Source organism: Oncorhynchus mykiss, chromosome 28 (assembly GCF_057628025.1).
Source record: "Oncorhynchus mykiss isolate SJ-2025 chromosome 28, ASM5762802v1, whole genome shotgun sequence".
NCBI lineage: Eukaryota > Metazoa > Chordata > Actinopteri > Salmoniformes > Salmonidae > Oncorhynchus > Oncorhynchus mykiss.
In genome coordinates this window covers 34,088,446-34,106,605 of record NC_143049.1, presented here as the reverse complement: position 1 = coordinate 34,106,605, position 18,160 = coordinate 34,088,446, and the positions used below count along the sequence as shown (strand labels likewise).

Genomic DNA, 18,160 nt, shown 5'->3' with positions numbered 1-18,160 from the left:
TGAATGTCGACATGAGTTTTGACTTTTGAACAATACACAAACATTCCATTTAGTTTTCAGTAGATTCATAATGTTTGTTCTTGCGAAACCATTATACACAGGCAGTTAGAAAACCAAGGCTAGCTTTTTCAAGCAGAAATGTGCTTCTTGCAACACTAACTCAAAATAGTTCTGGGACACTGTAAAGTCCATGGAGAATAAGAACACCTCCTCCCAGCTGCCCACTGCACTGAAGATAGGAAACACTGTCACCACTGATAAATCCACCATAATTGAAAATTTCAATAAGCATTTTTCTACTGCTGGCCATGCTTTCCACCTGGCTACTCCTACCCCTGTCAACAGCACTGCATCCCCAACAGCAACTCGCCCAAGCCTTCCCCATTTCTCCTTCTCCCAAATCCATTCAGCTGATGTTCTGAAAGAGCTGCAAAATCTGGACCCCTACAAATCAGCTGGGCTAGACAATCTGGACCCTTTCTTTCTAAAATTATCTGCCGAAATTGTTGCCACCTCTATTACTAGCCTGTTCAACCTCTCTTTCGTGTCGTCTGAGATTCCCAAAGATTGGAAAGCAGCTGCGGTCATCCCCCTCTTCAAAGGGGGGGACATTCTTGACCCAAACTGCTACAGACCTATATCTATCCTACCATGCCTTTCTAAGGTCTTCGAAAGCCAAGTCAACAAACAGATTACCGACCATTTCGAATCTCACCATACCTTCTCTGCTATGCAATCTGGTTTCAGAGCTGGTCATGGGTGCACCTCAGCCACGCTCAAGGTCCTAAACGATATCTTAACCGCCATCGATAAGAAACATTACTGTGCAGCCGTATTCATTGATCTGGCCAAGGCTTTCGACTCTGTCAATCACCACATCCTCATCGGCAGACTCGACAGCCTTGGTTTCTCAAATGATTGCCTCGCCTGGTTCACCAACTACTTCTCTGATAGAGTTCAGTGTGTCAAATCGGAGGGTCTGTTGTCCGGACCTCTGGCAGTCTCTATGGGGGTGCCACAGGGTTCAATTCTTGGACCGACTCTCTTCTCTGTATACATCAATGAGGTCGCTCTTGCTGCTGGTGAGTCTCTGATCCACCTCTACGCAGACGACACCATTCTGTATACTTCCGGCCCTTCTTTGGACACTGTGTTAACAACCCTCCAGGCAAGCTTCAATGCCATACAACTCTCCTTCCGTGGCCTCCAATTGCTATTAAATACAAGTAAAACTAAATGCATGCTCTTCAACCGATTGCTACCTGCACCTACCCGCCTGTCCAACATCACTACTCTGGACGGCTCTGACTTAGAATACGTGGACAACTACAAATACTTAGGTGTCTGGTTAGACTGTAAACTCTCCTTCCAGACCCATATCAAACATCTCCAATCCAAAGTTAAATCTAGAATTGGCTTCCTATTTCGCAACAAAGCATCCTTCACTCATGCTGCCAAACATACCCTTGTAAAACTGACCATCCTACCAATCCTCGACTTTGGCGATGTCATTTACAAAATAGCCTCCAATACCCTACTCAACAAATTGGATGCAGTCTATCACAGTGCAATCCGTTTTGTCACCAAAGCCCCATATACTACCCACCATTGCGACCTGTACGCTCTCGTTGGCTGGCCCTCGCTTCATACTCGTCGCCAAACCCACTGGCTCCATGTCATCTACAAGACCCTGCTAGGTAAAGTCCCCCCTTATCTCAGCTCGCTGGTCACCATAGCATCTCCCACCTGTAGCACACGCTCCAGCAGGTATATCTCTCTAGTCACCCCCAAAACCAATTCTTTCTTTGGCCGCCTCTCTTTCCAGTTCTCTGCTGCCAATGACTGGAACGAACTACAAAAATCTCTGAAAGTGGAAACACTTATCTCCCTCACTAGCTTTAAGCACCAACTGTCAGAGCAGTTCACAGATTACTGCACCTGTACATAGCCCACCTATAATTTAGCCCAAACAACTACCTCTTTCCCAACTGTATTTAATTAATTTATTTATTTTGCTCCTTTGCACCCCATTATTTTTATTTCTACTTTGCACTTTCTTCCATTGCAAAACTACCATTCCAGTGTTTTACTTGCTATATTGTATTTACCTTGCCACCATGGCCTTTTTTGCCTTTACCTCCCTTCTCACCTCATTTGCTCACATTGTATATAGACTTGTTTATACTGTATTATTGACTGTATGTTTGTTTTACTCCATGTGTAACTCTGTGTCGTTGTATCTGTCAAACTGCTTTGCTTTATCTTGGCCAGGTCGCAATTGTAAATGAGAACTTGTTCTCAACTTGCCTACCTGGTTAAATAAAGGTAAAATAAAAAATAAAATAAAAAATAAATAAACAGTTACAGTACCAGTCAAAAATAAAGGGGACACCTACTCACTCCAGGTGTTTTCTTTATTTTTACAATTTTCTACATTGAAATAACACATGGAATCATGTGGTAAGCAAAAAAGTGTTAGAATAATTTGTTTAAGTAGCCACCCTTTGCCTTGATGACAGCTTTACACACGCTTAGCATTCTCTCAACCTGCTTCATGAGGTTTCACGCATTTCAATTTTTGAAGAATCTCAAATATATTTATTTTGCACTTTATTCGTTTTTGATGTCTTCACTATTATTCTACAATGTAATTTATTTTTTTTAAAACCTTGAATGAGGTAGGTGTGTCCTAACGTTTACTACTGGTGCTGTAGCTCCTAATTATAAGCAAGTGCAAGCAAACGAGCTGCGACGAGGTAGGCCATCGTTCAGCACTTTCAAAATGGACACTGACCAGAGATTCAGATGGGTGTTCAGATACATTCAGCAAGATGGTGAGACCTAAACTTTACTCTGTTAAGACACCACAGAGGAAGAGCACAAGAAAGATGCGGATAGCCTTACCATTAACTATTTTATTAGGGCTATGTTGTTTTAAAAAATAAGGAAAATACAATCACGAGGATACACTTTAATAGACAGAATACCAAACGCACAGACAGCGTATTGCGCAAACAAAACAACCCTTGTCAACTGGAATTACACGGGTCTACTAAACTTTTTGTAGACAAATAATTACAAGAAAATGAATGTGAAGAGACTGTCGCATTATTATGGTATCCCCTCGTGGAGAAAAGCACACGAGCAAATTTAGAAACAATGAAATGCATCATTCCAACATCACCTAAAAAGATAACTAAGATACTGATTAAGACATTAATGAGCGAGTGAAGCCGGACATAGTCGATATGCCTATTTATTCAGCCCTTTTGAAATGGACAGCGACGGAATTCAGAACATGGGCCGTTCTTAGTGTTCTCCCTGTACACCAAGTCAGAACAGTAGGATAAATAATGGAGGCATATAAGCAGACAATGAAAGCTCTTACACTATTCGATGATGACATTTCTCCAAAACAGGCTACATGTGCAACCACCAAGTCAGAACAGTAAGCTAAGGTCTGAGGGGGTGCGGGACCAAATTCTTAGGGTGAAACACTTGGTCTACTAACAGTTACTACACAACATACACTTAGTATTACTTTCTTAGCTACAGAATACATATCTCCCTGGCATATTACATCATTGTTGGAAGAAGTATACAAGACATATTTTTGGACTCACTGTTTATGGCCCATGGTGTGAATGTTTGTTCTTTTAAGGTTGGACAAGAGATCGTTTCAGACTTATGTTTTAAATCCTTCAACCCAGACTTGGACCACACACCCTCTCCACCAAATAGCAGGCAAGGGAAGCACAATAGCTTGCTGATTCCTTGCAAACCACTAATTGTTGAATTTGTTATTTCCGACTCGTTTTATGTTTATGGTCGATGAGCACCGGGCTGTTTTATCTATAATGAACAAAAATATAAATGCAAAGTATTGGTCCCGTGCTTCATGAGCTGAAATGAAAGATCCCCGAAATGTTCCATATGCACAAAAAGCTTATTTCTCTCAAATTTTGTGCAAAAATTTGTTTACATCCCTGTTAGTGATATTTTCTCTCTTGCCAAAATAATCCATCCACCTGAACGGTGTGGCATATCAAGAAGCTGATTAAACAGAATGATCATTACACAGGTGCACCTTGTGCTGGGGACAGTAAAATGCTGCTCTAAAATGTGCAGTTGTGTGACAGACAAAAAATGCTACAGATGTCTCAAGTTTTGGAGGAGCGTGCAATTGGCGTGCTGACTGCATGAATGTCCACCTGAGCTGTTGCCAGAGAATTGAATGTTCCTTTCTCTACCATAAGCCGCCTCCAACATCGTTTTAGAGAATTTGGCAGTACATCCAACTGGCCTCACAACCGCAGACCACGTGTAACCATAACAACCCAGTATATAATTTCACTAAGGATTTGCCAGTAGATTGTCGACGTGATTCATGAGGATGACTGCTTGTTTAACTTGCTAGCTATCAAAACTACGGTAGATATTACGTGACTTTATATCATTTTATCTGTGGCCAATGACGGTGAGCCACCTTGGACGGGCATGTAATGTAAATCTATGGCAGCACCCAAAGGGTCTTGAACTGCCTAGCTCTCCCTGTTGATTCTGCAGTAATGTAGTGTCCCCATGGGTGACAGAACATTGAGCCAACCACGGTGCAACTAGAGAAGATTGCCAACGCCAAAACTATGTGTTTTCGCTGGCTGCCCCTCCACCACAGAAAGCACTGAGCTAGGCTGAAACACCTGCATTTTGGTGCTGCTTTACTCAAGAGACCATGTTTGTATGCGGCTTTATTAACTCAAGGGATTATTTCATTTTTAGCTAAACAGGTGGGGCTCTGCCCTGAATGATGGGTCGCAACTGGGTAGTTCTAACCTTAAAGACATGCTATTCATTTGAAGCACACTTTTGATTTATTTGTGAAACTAAATAAAGTGTGTGTTTGATCTGGACAGGAAATCATGGTTGGGTCCATGTATCAGGCTGAAACACCGCCTGGCCTTTGTAAATATAAAGACTATGAGAAAGGTAAGGCATTCTGTTTGCAATTGTGATGCACTAAATTAAGTTGAAGTGAAATATCTTCCAATCACAGAGGTAAATAGGAAATAAAATGACTTTCTCTCTCTGCTTTCCCCCCCTCTCGCTCCTTTTTCCTCTCTCCTTCCAGTATATGAAAACGATGACCAGCTTTTATGGGACCCCGAGTTCCTTCCCGAGGGCAAGGTTGTGGAGTTTTTATCTCAGGCGTCAAAACGAACAGGAGAGGAGAAAGGAGTGGATGCCATCCCTGAGGGATCCCATATCAAAGACAATGAGCAGGTATGAAGACCAACACAGTCGAGCAGATCAGTGTTCAAACAGACTGGCGTCCAGAGTTGTGTTCAGTTAGCCTGGAGGCAGTTTGTTAATGCAATATTCGCTCAGAAATTGTGCGACGGGTTTGATTGGTTCTCTCAAAGGTTTATTTTTTTCCTCTGGGGTTGAGAACACATTGTTTTGGATTTGAAAACCATTGTAATGGAAGAGGGTGGCGCTGTGTGGCTGTAGGTGTTCGAGACAGACAGAGGAGAGTCAACCAGTAAAAGCACAGCACCCTTCATTGTTGACGCATTGTGCCGCATGATCAAAGAGCCATTCCAGACTCTGAAGTCAGGATGACTTTGAGAGTTAGGTATTACTTGTTTTCATATGCTCAAGTAGTACCTCCACATTTCACTGTTTCAAAATGCCACCTACAGAACACAAGCCATTACCATAAAGACTGTAGTATAGTACCTCCACATTTCACTGTTTCAAAATGCCACCTACTGAACACAAGCCATTACCATAAAGACTGTAGTATAGTACCTCCACATTTCACTGTTTCAAAATGCCACCTACTGAACACAAGCCATTACCGTAAAGACTGTAGTATAGTACCTCCACATTTCACTGTTTCAAAATGCCACCTACTGAACACAAGCCATTACCGTAAAGACTGTAGTATAGTACCTCCACATTTCACTGTTTCAAAATGCCACCTACTGAACACAAGCCATTACCGTAAAGACTGTAGTATGCACTTTTGTCTGTAACCGTCTTCTTCACAATCTCAATGTTGTCTTTCCACAGGCACTTTATGAGTTGGTCAGGTGTGAATTTGACACAGAGGAAGCTTTAAGAAGACTGAAGTTTAATGTGAAGGCAGCTAGAGGTAACACCTGCAGTGAACTAGTGTTGACTTTCGCTCTTGATTTCACTCATATCTGGCATATTTTCTCTCAATAGTTAACCAGTCATGTTTTGTGTATTTTGATGATAAAAACTGTCCTTGACTTATATGGGTCCTGGCTTGTGTCTGTGTTGTTGGTGGTGTCTGGGACCTGTAATACGGTCATAGTTGTATTATATTTGAATGGAGTAGTGGTTGTGGAACTTAATAACCCTTTGCCCTCTGTCACAGAAGAGCTGTCTGTGTGGACAGAAGACGAATGTAGATATTTTGAGCAAGGACTAAAAGGTTATGGGAAAGACTTTCATTCAATACAAGCCAACAAGGTAAGCTATGTCTATCTTATACAGTGCTTACCCTATATTAATTTAGCAGCGGCAGGCCTCCGCAGCTAAATCATTGCCGCCACTCCAAAATATATGTAAAACCAACAGTGCATTCGGAAAGTATTCAGACCCCTTGACTTTTTCTCAATTTTGTTACGTTACAGCCTTATTCTAAAACTAATTAAATCAATGTTTTCCCGCATCAATCTACACACACTACCCCATAATGATGAATAAAAAACAGAAACACCTTATTTACATAAGTATTCAGACCCTTTGCTATGAGACTCGTAATTGAGCTCAGGTGCCTCCTGTTTCCGTTGATCATCCTTGAGATGTTTCTACAACTTGATTGGAGTCTATGATTTGGAAAGGCACACACCTGTCTATATAAGGTCCCACAGTTGACAGTGCATGTCAGAGCAAAAACCAAGCCATGAGGTTGAAGAAATTGAGCTCTGAGACAGGATTGGGTCGAGGAAACGATCTGGGGAAGGGTACCAAAACATGTCTGCAGCATTGAAGGTCCCCAAGAACACAGTGGCCTCCATCATTCGTAAATGGAAGAAGTTTGGAACCACCAAGACTCTTCATAGAGCTGGCCGCCCTGCCAAACTGAGCTATCGGGGAGAAGGGCCTTGGTCAGGGAGGTGACCAAGAACCCGATGGTCACTCTGACAGAGCTCTAGAGTTCCTCTGTGGAGATGGGAGAACCTTCCAGAAGGACAACCATCTCTGCAGCACTCTACCAATCAGGTGGCCAGACGGAAGACACTCCTCAGTAAAAGGCACATGACAGCAGCCCGGTTGGAGTTTGCTAAAAGGCACCTACATGATTCTGAATATGAGAAACAAGATTCTCTGGTCTGATGAAACCTAGATTGAACTCCTAGGCTTGAAAGCCAAGTGTCAAGTTTGGAGGAAACCTTGCACCATCCCTACAGTGAAGCATAGTGGTGGCAGCATCATGCTGTGGGGATGTTTTTCAGTGGCAGGAACTGGGAGACTAGTCAGGCTCGAGGGAAAGATGAATGGAGCAAAGTACAGACAGATCCTTGATGAAAACCTGCTCCAGAGCGCTCATGACCTCAGACTGGAGCAAGGTTCACCTTCCAACAGGACAACAACCCTAAGCACACAACCAAGACAACACAGGAGTGGCTATGGGTACAAGTCTCTGAATGTCCTTGAGTGGCCCAGCCAGAGCCCGGACTTGAACCTGAACGAACATCTCTGGAGAGACCTGTGCAGCGACGCTCCCCATCCAACCTGACAGAGCTTGAGAGGATCTGCAGAGAAGAATGGGAGAAACTCCCTAAGTACAGGTGTGAAAAGTAGAGGTCGACCGATCTTTATTGTTTTTCAACGCCGATACCAATTTTTCTTTTCTTTTTTTTTTTTTTTTTTTGAGGACCAAAAAAAGCCGATACCGATTAATCGGTCAATTTAAAAAAATATATATATATATTTGTAATAATGACAATTACAATACTGCATGAACAATTAACACTTTTATTTTAACTTAATATAATACATAAATAAATTTAGTCTCAAATAATGAAACGTGTTCAATTTGGTTTAAATAATGCAAAAACATGATGACTGTACCTACCTTTGGGAATGTAATACATATGGAAAAAATTCTATGCAATACCTCCAATAGAAGTCCAATGTTTTACAAAATATGTCAGCCGATACTGGAATAAATGATCTAGTCCCACTTCTTAACTGGGTTGACGATCGGCTGCTACTCTGTGCTGTACTCCACTCAATATTGATTTTTGGCTGAACTACACTGCTTGTAATGACTATATGCTGTCTTCTTATACATGTACCACCTAATAGGATTTAGTTTTATTTTGTGTATGTGTGAGTTAAGTTTTGTTTTGTCCTCTAAATTGGCCATCCCATTCAACAGTGCAGTGAATGTCAACATTTTATTGGAAAATAATGAACATATTATAAACAAACAAACAAATAAATAGTGCAAAAACACAGTGTTGGAGAAAAAAGTAAAAGTGCAATATGTGCCATGTATAAAAGCTAACGTTTCAGTTCCTTGCTCAGAACATGAGAGCATATGAAAGCTGGTGGTTCCTTTTAACATGAGTCTTCAATATTCCCAATTAACAAGTTTTAGGTTGTAGTTATAGGAATTATGACGTGTCGACCAACTCTATGCCATTTGTATCTCATATACCTTTGACTATTGGATGTTCTTATAGGCACTTTAGTATTGCCAGCCTAATCTCGGGAGTTGATAGGCTTGAAGTCATAAACAGTGCTGTGCTTCAACCATTGCTAAGAGCTGCTGGCAAACGCAGTAAAGTGCTGTTTGAATGGATGCTTACGAGCCTGCTGCTGCCTACCACCGCTCAGTCAGACTGCTGTATGAAATATCAAATCATAGACTTAATTATAATAAACACAAAGAAATACGAGCCTTTGGTCATTTAATATGGTCAAATCCAGAAACAAAACGTTTATTCTTTCAGTGAAATACGAAACCGTTCTGTATTTGATCGAACGGGTGGCATCCCTAAGTCTAGATATTCCTGTTACATTGCACAACCTTCAATGTTATGTCATAATTATGTAAAATTCTGGCAAATTAATTAGGATCTTTGTTAGGAAGAAATGGTCTTCACACAGTTCGCAACGAGCCAGGCGGCCCAAACTGCTGCATATACCCTGACTCTGCTTGCACTGAACACAAGAGAAGTGACACAATTTCCCTAGTTAATATTACCTGCTAACATGAATTTATTTTAACTAAACGTGCAGGTTTAAAAATATATACTTTTGTGTATTGATTTTAAGAAAGGCATTGATTTTCATGGTTAGGTACATTTGTGCAACGATTGTGCTTTTTTCGCGAATGCGCCATCAGGCTGTGATTTGATGATAAATTAACAGGCACCACATTGATTATATGCAACGCAGGACAAGCTAGTTAACCTAGTAATATCATCAACCATGTGTAGTTAACTAGTGATAATGTGAAGATTGGTTGTTTTTTTATAAGAAGTTTAATGTTGTCAAGGTAAGTTGCTAGCTGTCTCCTCGTGAATTGCAATGTAATCGGCATCCAAAAAGGCCGATTACCGATTTATGAAAACTTGAAATCAGCCATAATTAATCGGCCATAATTAATCGGCCATAATTAATCGGCCATAATTAATCGGCCATAATTAATCGGCCATAATTAATCGGCCATAATTAATCGGCATTGACCTCTAGTGCCAGGCTTGTAGCGTCATACCCAAGAAGACTCGAGGCTGTAATCGCTGCCAAAGATGCTTCAACAAAGTACTGAGTAACGGGTCTGAATACTTATGTAAATGTGACATTTCAGGATTTTTTTCATCAAAATTTGCAAAGAATTCTAAACCTGTTTTTGCTTTGTCATTATGGGGTATTGTGTGTAGATTGATGAGTTAAATTAATTAATCCATTTTCGAAGGCTGTAACGTAACATAATGTGGAAGTTATAGGGTCTGGATGCTTTACGGATGCATTGTATATATTTATTTATTTTTTGAAAATGTCTCTCTGCCCATGGCAAAATGTGTAGAATTGCAGGAAATTAGCTTTAAAACGACAAGACCACGACATTGGCCATGCTCACTACCAAGTCCCTCCCACACTAACCTTTCCACCGCTGCTGAAAATAATCCTAGGGGAAACACTGTATTATATATCAGATTGTATTAAATAGTATGGTATCTGATTTAAAAAGTATGTTTTATTTTCTGAATATTTATGTTGATTTAGCATGTGTTTTGAAGCGATCAGGGTTGGGGTCAGTTCCATTTTACCCTCCAAATCTCGTGAGGATTTGAAATTCAGTTCATGAATTGAAAAGCAAAAAAAAAAAAAAAAAATTCAATTCACAAATTGCATTTCGTCTCATCCCTCGTAGACTTGACTGGGGAGTTCAAATTGAATTGAGTTCAACTCTGGAAGGCGATGGTAATAATGTCTCTCGTTGTCTGCTGATATTACATTTTTCAGGTGAGAACTAGGTCAGTAGGAGAATGTGTGGCCTTTTATTACATGTGGAAGAAGTCTGAGCGTTATGATTTCTTTGCACAGCAAACCAGGCTGGGGAAAAGGAAATACAGCCTTCACCCTGGGGTCACGTAAGTCTCTTTTCACAAGACCAAGCTAATTGTTTTGCATATTGAATTCCGTCAACAAATATGTTATGTTATACAAATGTTTTTATATATATAAAAATTATATATATATTCTAGATATTTGCTTACCTGATTTTGAAATGTATTTTAATATGGCAATCAGCAGTAGACAAAATGAAGCGTAGTCCCCGCCCCGTTTCGGTAAAAAGCTGAGGGATGGGGCTGGAGAAATGTAACCCTTCTCAAATTCATAGACCGAGCTATGCATGCAAACTGACCATCCATGATACCAGATGTATAGTTTTAACCATGTTTTGAGGCCATACAGTGTTTGGTTACATTGTTTACAAACACTGGAGTAAAACAAGCTTATATTTGGGGTTCTGGTGGGGTACGACTGTTGAACATCGGTTATATTCTTTAAAAAATTATTGTGTACATATCATTAATTTACAAGTCCCAAAAAACGATGTAGCAACTCTGATTGTCCCTTTTTTTCCCTGTGACCAATACACACTCAGTATGTGTGATCACCTTTGTTCTGGGAACCATAGCTACTGTTGACACTATGTTCCAGGGGTGTGAATCTAGTACCCTGTTATCACCATCTTGCCAAGCTGATCTGTACTATGCGGTCTTTCTTTTCACATGGTCCTGGAGGTTGTAACCAGACCAGCCCAGTATGGCTCAGTAGTGTGAACAGGGTATACATGTGCTGTGATTAGTGTACGGGCTAAACTGGCAGGCTGTAGTTAGTGCTGACTGAATTGTTTAAAATAATGTTATTTATCTTATCCCTGTGTGTCTCAGGGACTACATGGACCGGCTGCTGGACGAGACGGAGAGCGCCACGTCCAGCCGGGCGGCCTCGCCCCCTCCCACCACCTCCAACAGCAGCACCAGCCACTCTGAGAGGGAGGACGGCAGTAGCAGCCACAATGGTAAGGGAACACACACAATCCCTGAGCGATTGTGGAAGGGAGAAATACACTCAGGGAACATCAATTCGAGTAGCTACATGAAGTGCTGTTAGAATGACTAATGAACATTTCTCATGTGAATTCTAGTGGAGACCCTTGTGTGCCTCTAGTGACAGTACCTTACATGATTCATGACGTCTCAGCTCACTCGGTTTATCTTTCCTCCAACAGGTTGAGTGAGTCACAGCTCTTTATCTTTCCTCCAACAGGTTTAGTGAGTCACAACTTGGGCTCGGGAGAAGCTTCCCAGTCATCCACGGTGGCGAACGAAGTCAAAGCAGAATCCGTCCAGTTCAACGGGCTCACCTCCCCCCACCCCTCTCTGGATGTTCTCCCTCCTGCCCCCCACCCCTCTCTGGATGTTCTCCCTCCTGCCCCCCACCCCTCTCTGGATGTTCTCCCTCCTTCCCCTGCCCCCCACCCCTCTCTGGATGTTCTCCCTCCTTCCACTGCCCCCCACCCCTCTCTGGATGTTCTCCCTCCTTCCACTGCCCCCCACCCCTCTCTGGATGTTCTCCCTCCTCCCACTGCCCCCCACCCCTCTCTGGATGTTCTCCCTCCTCCCACTGCCCCCCACCCCTCTCTGGATGTTCTCCCTCCTCCCACTGCCCCCCACCCCTCTCTGGATGTTCTCCCTCATCCCACTGCCCCCCACCCGTCTCTGGATGTTCTCCCTCCTGCCCCCCACCCCTCTCTGGATGTTCTCCCTCCTCCCACTGCCCCCCACCCCTCTCTGGATGTTCTCCCTCCTCCCACTGCCCCCCACCCCTCTCTGGATGTTCTCCCTCCTGCCCCCCACCCGTCTCTGGATGTTCTCCCTCCTGCCCCCCACCCCTCTCTGGACGCTCTCCCTCCTGCCCCCCACCCCTCTCTGGAGGCTCTCCCTCCTGCCCCCCACCCCTCTCTGGAGGCTCTCCCTCCTGCCCCCCACCCCTCTCTGGAGGCTCTCCCTCCTGCCCCCCACCCCTCTCTGGAGGCTCTCCCTCCTGCCCCCCACCCGTCTCTGGACGCTCTCCCTCCTCCCACCACCTCGGACAATGAGTCCAGTGGCTGCGAGGCAGTGGCCGCCACTCCCAGCCACAACAGGAATGGCTCCCTGGAGCCCCATTGTGGCAACAGTCACTACGATGACAGGCCGGCCAAGAGGTGCCGGACAGAAGCGGAGCCACCAGAACCCTCCAGAACATTGACGACCCTCCAGCAAGAGGACAAATGATAATGATGACCCCTTCTCAGAGAGGTCAAAGCGCACAGAACCAAACCTAAAAAAAATAACATGGTTGTATTCATTAGTGCACACCGCAGCAAAACGTTTTGCAACAGAAAAATAAAACTAGATTTTCTTATTGGACAAGTTCAGGTAGTCCATCCCTGTTGGTCTGTTTTTTTTTCTCGTTTCGGGCCTAGTGAATACGACCTATACCAACCAACCAAACACGGCTGGGCCACACCAGCAAACGGAGGGAAGGCAGCGGCCTGATTGTAAAGGGGCACAACATACAGCCCTGCCTCATCCCCCATCCAGCAAAACCTCGTCCCCCATCCAACATAACCTCCAACACTCCACACATCCAAAGTACCACAGTTCCTGAACCCCCTCCCTTCCCCCTACCTGCTACCACCTCATTATAATTCATGCTGATTCTTCTACTTATTCTCCTTATTCACTTTTTTGGAGACCGATCTCGAAGATTTCTACGGAAAGAAAATGTTTTTTCCCCTATTTGTATTAGAATTTAAAAAATCTCCTGTGGTATTTTTTTACTTGAAAAATATGTATATATTTTTTCAATAAATGTACTATTATTGATGGGTATTTTGCTTTCCAAGCCATTTGAAACAAAGACATGAAAGGGGCAATGTTGAGGGTCTCGGTCTTCGACGGGACGATCGATATGCAGGCAGACTGGCGCTGTTGCAGGCACACTAAAGCCTCGTTTTTACCTGGCGCTAACATACATTCTTTATTCTGATCTTGTCCACATTCTGATTGTGGCTAGATTTTCAGATATGCATCTACACATAGTATTAAAATGGGATAATAATTTAAACGTTTTCACTGTCCATATCTGTCTGCACTTTAAGATATCCAAACACAATGGGTGCCTGACTCTCTCCGGAGGTGGTCACGAAGATCTGTTCACAATCTGTCTTTTAATCATCTACAGCTGTCCAAAAAATGTTGGCACAATCAGAATGTGGACAAGATCACAGCATACCACCCTGCATCCCACTGCTGGCTTACCTCTGAAGCTAAGCAGTGTTGGTCCTGGTTGGGAGACCAGATGCTGCTGGAAGTGGTGTTGGAGGGCACTCTTTCCTCTGGTCTAAAATATACCAACGCCCCAGGACAGTGATTGGGGACATTGCCCTGTGAAGGGTGCAGTCTTTCGGATGGGACGTTAAACGGGTGTCCTGTCTGTGGTCACTGAAGATCCCATGCCACTTATCGTAAAAGTAGGGGTGTCAACCCTGGTGTCCTGGCTAAATTCCCAATCAGACCCACATACCATCATGGCCACCTAATCACCCCCAGCTTCCAATAGGCTCATTTGTCCCCCCTCTCCCCTGTAACTATTCCCCAGATCGTTGCTGTAAATGAGAATGTGTTCAGTCAACTTACCTGGTAAAATAAGGGTTAAAATCAAAAATCCGGACAAAGGACTGATTGTGATCTGAGAACCAGGTATAAACGGGGCTTATGTTGCACTTTCACCCTTTGTTTTTCTTTCTTTGGTGATCGAGTGGAGAGAAAGCAACACTGCTGCATGACATCATTGCTTATTTGAAACCTGTGGTGTGTTCAGTTCGATTGAAGTTTGCTATGTTGCGTAACGGTTTGTACTGAACGACACGTTTCCCCAAAAACATTCCAATGTTCTTTGAATGGACTTTTGAGGTACGTTTGCTCCGTTTGGCGGGTGTGGCTTGAAGCAATGGGGGGACATATTTAACGAGCAGCGGCCATGCTGATCCCCAACCTCTCTTGGTTTTTTTTTTTGAGCTGGCCGTTCAGAACAGCACCGTTTCTGTTTAATTGAATGTTGCACTGCTTTTTTTTTTCCGTACTGAACGTAGCCCTGACCATGGAAACATTTTAATTGCAAGAAATGAACTAATGGGGAGTGTCTGTCCCTGAGGTTTGTGTAAAGTGTCTGACATCAGTGATGTCTTGTATTATATATAACTCATTGGTTAGAACGCTGTATTTTTAATAGCCAGCGTTTTCCTATTGTTTCGTTTCTCTTCTTTTTGCTAGACAGTACTTCTGTGACTTTGTGTAAAGTTTGTAAAGATTTTTCTTGTTCACTTCTTACACTTTTTTGATAAGTCTCTTTAATCTGTGTATTTTACCATCTTTCTTGTGAGCTTTTGTTAAAGGATTTATTTCCTCTAGGTGTTCCCGAGTGGAGCTGTTCTGAAAGTAGTCCTATTTCTCTGCATTTCCCTGACCCATTTGGAAATGTATTTTCAGCAAAAAATATGTTTGATTACTTCATACTGATTCCATCTAAAAGAGAGACGCGGTGTAGTGACACTTGGTCTTTTAGGTTGAAAGCTCTTTTTTCAAAATTTGGAGACAATGTGGTACCAGTAACGTTTCTTGGCACCCGCGAACTCTCATTATTAGGAATGAAAGAACTTGACTGTAAGCTTCAGTGTGAAGAACCTTCATTAGTTCCAGTGGAGGCTTTTTGACAATTGTGTTACTTTATCTTTTTTCTTTTTTTTCTCAATGTCTCAACGTTTTACTTTTTGTAAGCTACTCCTGCTTTGGTCTACATTCACAAATGGTTTGTAAAACAAAAAAAAGCAGTTTTTTTTTTTTTTTTGTTCTTTAAAAGCACAGCCTCAAATAATGTTGATTTCAAGTAGTTTATTTTTATTATTTTATTATCTGCTGTAAGTAGTCATCTGAAAATGACAACATTTAATAAAAGTGAAGCGTATACCAAGACTGGCTGTGAATGAATAATGGTGACTATATTTAATACATTTATTCACACTGATGTTCTGTGTTCTATTATGTCATGTTTTAGTGTGCCTTAACTGCAAAATATGCACTTTATCAATGATTTGAGGGCGGGTTAATGATTTTAAATGGTTTTACTGTCCAGATCTGTCTACACTTGTAAGATATCCAGACACGTGTGCCTGACTACTGTCTAAGAGAACTGATCAAGATCAGAATCCATATTTTAATTGCCACCTGTCTAAACATGGGGCACAATCAGAATGTGGACAAGATCAGGACACATTAGGCATATTAACACCAGGTATAAACAGGTATTTTGACACAATGTACTGACATTGTTTTATGCAATTTATGTGAGGACAAATCTGTCATTCTTATATTGACAAGGTAACGGTGGTGGAATTTTCATACATTTTTCATCAGTATGGCAGGAAATGGAACCTAGACCATATTTCAACTTACATTTGAGGTTAAAATATTGGACCTTACAAAATGTTGAACAAACTATTTAATTATTTATTAAAGAACTTTGCTTAGAAATTAGATTCCCAAAATAAACAAAAATAATGCATGAAACAAATATCTAATGACTCCTTTCCATTGAAGGATTCAAATATGTGAAAACATAAGGTCGGGAATCAGAGGCACATCCGACAATGCGCCTTTTAAAGGCAATTTCCACAACATTTGCAGAGATTGCATAGTAAGCGCTGCAGATGTTGGCTCAAGCGGAAATAACCTTTACAGAGCTACAACACCCCTTTGATTTAATTGCCATTCCCTTTTCAGCAGTTTAATTAACTTACTAATAAAAACGTTGCAATGGTAACAGACTGAACCTGCTGGGCGAGACACGTGCTTAGAGCCTGACACGTTGTGACCCTTGGTGTTTGTTCCATCAATCACAGTGTATTCAGTAACCTGGCCTAGACCCCAAAAGACCAAGCAAGGAAAACATACCTTGCAGCTACAAAAAGTGCTCCAAAGATCATGGCAAACCTGGTTGCCTCGACAGGCCCAGAGAACGGATTTCTGTGAGGAATGAACCGTATCCACAAAATGAGACATCTAATGTAATCCATTTTTTTTAAATTATTATATTGGTTTCTGACATTTGAAGAAAACTTACTTCGGTAGGATTCCCTCAGCCAAAATGGTTAACAAAATAGAGAATCTTCTAAAAAGTGTAAGCATGGGATAGACTGGAAGAGAATAGAGGACGCACCATACACAGGACATAATAGCCAGGACATGACATACAATCATTCCACTGTGATCTCTATGCTTCACATGCATTGATCATAGAAATAAAATGGTGAATACTCAATATCGCGGTCAATGAACAAGAAAGAGGTCATACTTGAGTCGTTTGGTTCCTAGAAGTCCTGATACCTGATTCCAAACGTACAGAAGAGGTAGTGGAAGCATCTGCAAAGACTGTAGACATATATTATCATGTTGAAACAGGAACACTGTTTTCATTGCTGGTGAAAACAACTTGGGGCTCCCCACTTCCATTTTCACTAGAGGTCTCTCTACCATTCTCTAAATCGCACGGTAACGTTTCTGAAATTCGACGTCGGAGGTGTTGTCTTCCAATGATTTGCTACGTCTCCACCTTGTGGGATGCAGAAGTACACTACATGACCAAAAGTATGTGGACACCTGTTTGTTGAACATCTAATTCCAAAATCATGGGCATTAAGACCGAGTTGGTCCCCCCTTCACTGCCATAACAGCCTCCACTCTTCTGGGAAGGCTTTCCACTAGATGCTGGAACATTGCTGCCATAACAGCCTCCACTCTTCTGGGAAGGCTTTCCACTAGATGCTGGAACATTGCTGCTATAACAGCCTCCACTCTTCTGGGAAGGCTTTCCACTAGATGCTGGAACATTGCTGCTATAACAGCCTCCACTCTTCTGGGAAGGCTTTCCACTAGATGCTGGAACATTGCTGCTATAACAGCCTCCACTCTTCTGGGAAGGCTTTCCACTCGATGCTGGAACATTGCTGCTATAACAGCCTCCACTCTTCTGGGAAGGCTTTCCACTAGATGTTGGAACATTGCTGCTATAACAGCCTCCACTCTTCTGGGAAGGCTTTCCACTAGATGCTGGAACATTGCTGCTATAACAGCCTCCACTCTTCTGGGAAGGCTTTCCACTAGATGCTGGAACATTGCTGCTATAACAGCCTCCACTCTTCTGGGAAGGCTTTCCACTAGATGCTGGAACATTGCTGCTATAACAGCCTCCACTCTTCTGGGAAGGCTTTCCACTAGATGCTGGAACATTGCTGCTATAACAGCCTCCACTCTTCTGGGAAGGCTTTCCACTAGATGCTGGAACATTGCTGCCATAACAGCCTCCACTCTTATGGGAAGGCTTTCCACTAGATGCTGGAACATTGCTGCCATAACAGCCTCCACTCTTCTGGGAAGGTTTTCCACTAGATGCTGGAACATTGCTGCTATAACAGCCTCCACTCTTCTGGGAAGGTTTTCCACTAGATGCTGGAACATTGCTGTAATAACAGCCTCCACTCTTCTGGGAAGGCTTTCCACTA

At 42.5% G+C, this 18,160-nt stretch overlaps 1 protein-coding gene across 4 annotated transcripts in view; it reads left to right on the top strand.

Annotated features, from left to right (window-relative positions):
* LOC110508227 (mesoderm induction early response protein 1) overlaps positions 1–15,573 on the top strand; it is a 29,246-nt gene extending 13,673 nt beyond the window's left edge. Inside the window, exons 7-13 of one of the 4 annotated variants that reach the window (XM_090225159.1) lie at positions 4,914–4,986; positions 5,129–5,280; positions 6,073–6,154; positions 6,407–6,498; positions 10,594–10,640; positions 11,448–11,578; positions 11,827–15,573. In XM_090225159.1, coding sequence (XP_090081285.1) covers positions 4,914–4,986; positions 5,129–5,280; positions 6,073–6,154; positions 6,407–6,498; positions 10,594–10,640; positions 11,448–11,578; positions 11,827–12,833 — 1,584 coding nt within the window. In that variant the 3' untranslated portion in view covers positions 12,834–15,573. Of the gene's footprint in view, positions 1–4,913; positions 4,987–5,128; positions 5,281–6,072; positions 6,155–6,403; positions 6,499–10,512; positions 10,641–11,447; positions 11,579–11,826 lie in introns of all 4 variants that reach the window. The other 3 variants (XM_090225157.1, XM_090225158.1, XM_036966879.2) reach the window with 3 other exon arrangements.
* Positions 15,574–18,160: the final 2,587 nt, after the last annotated feature.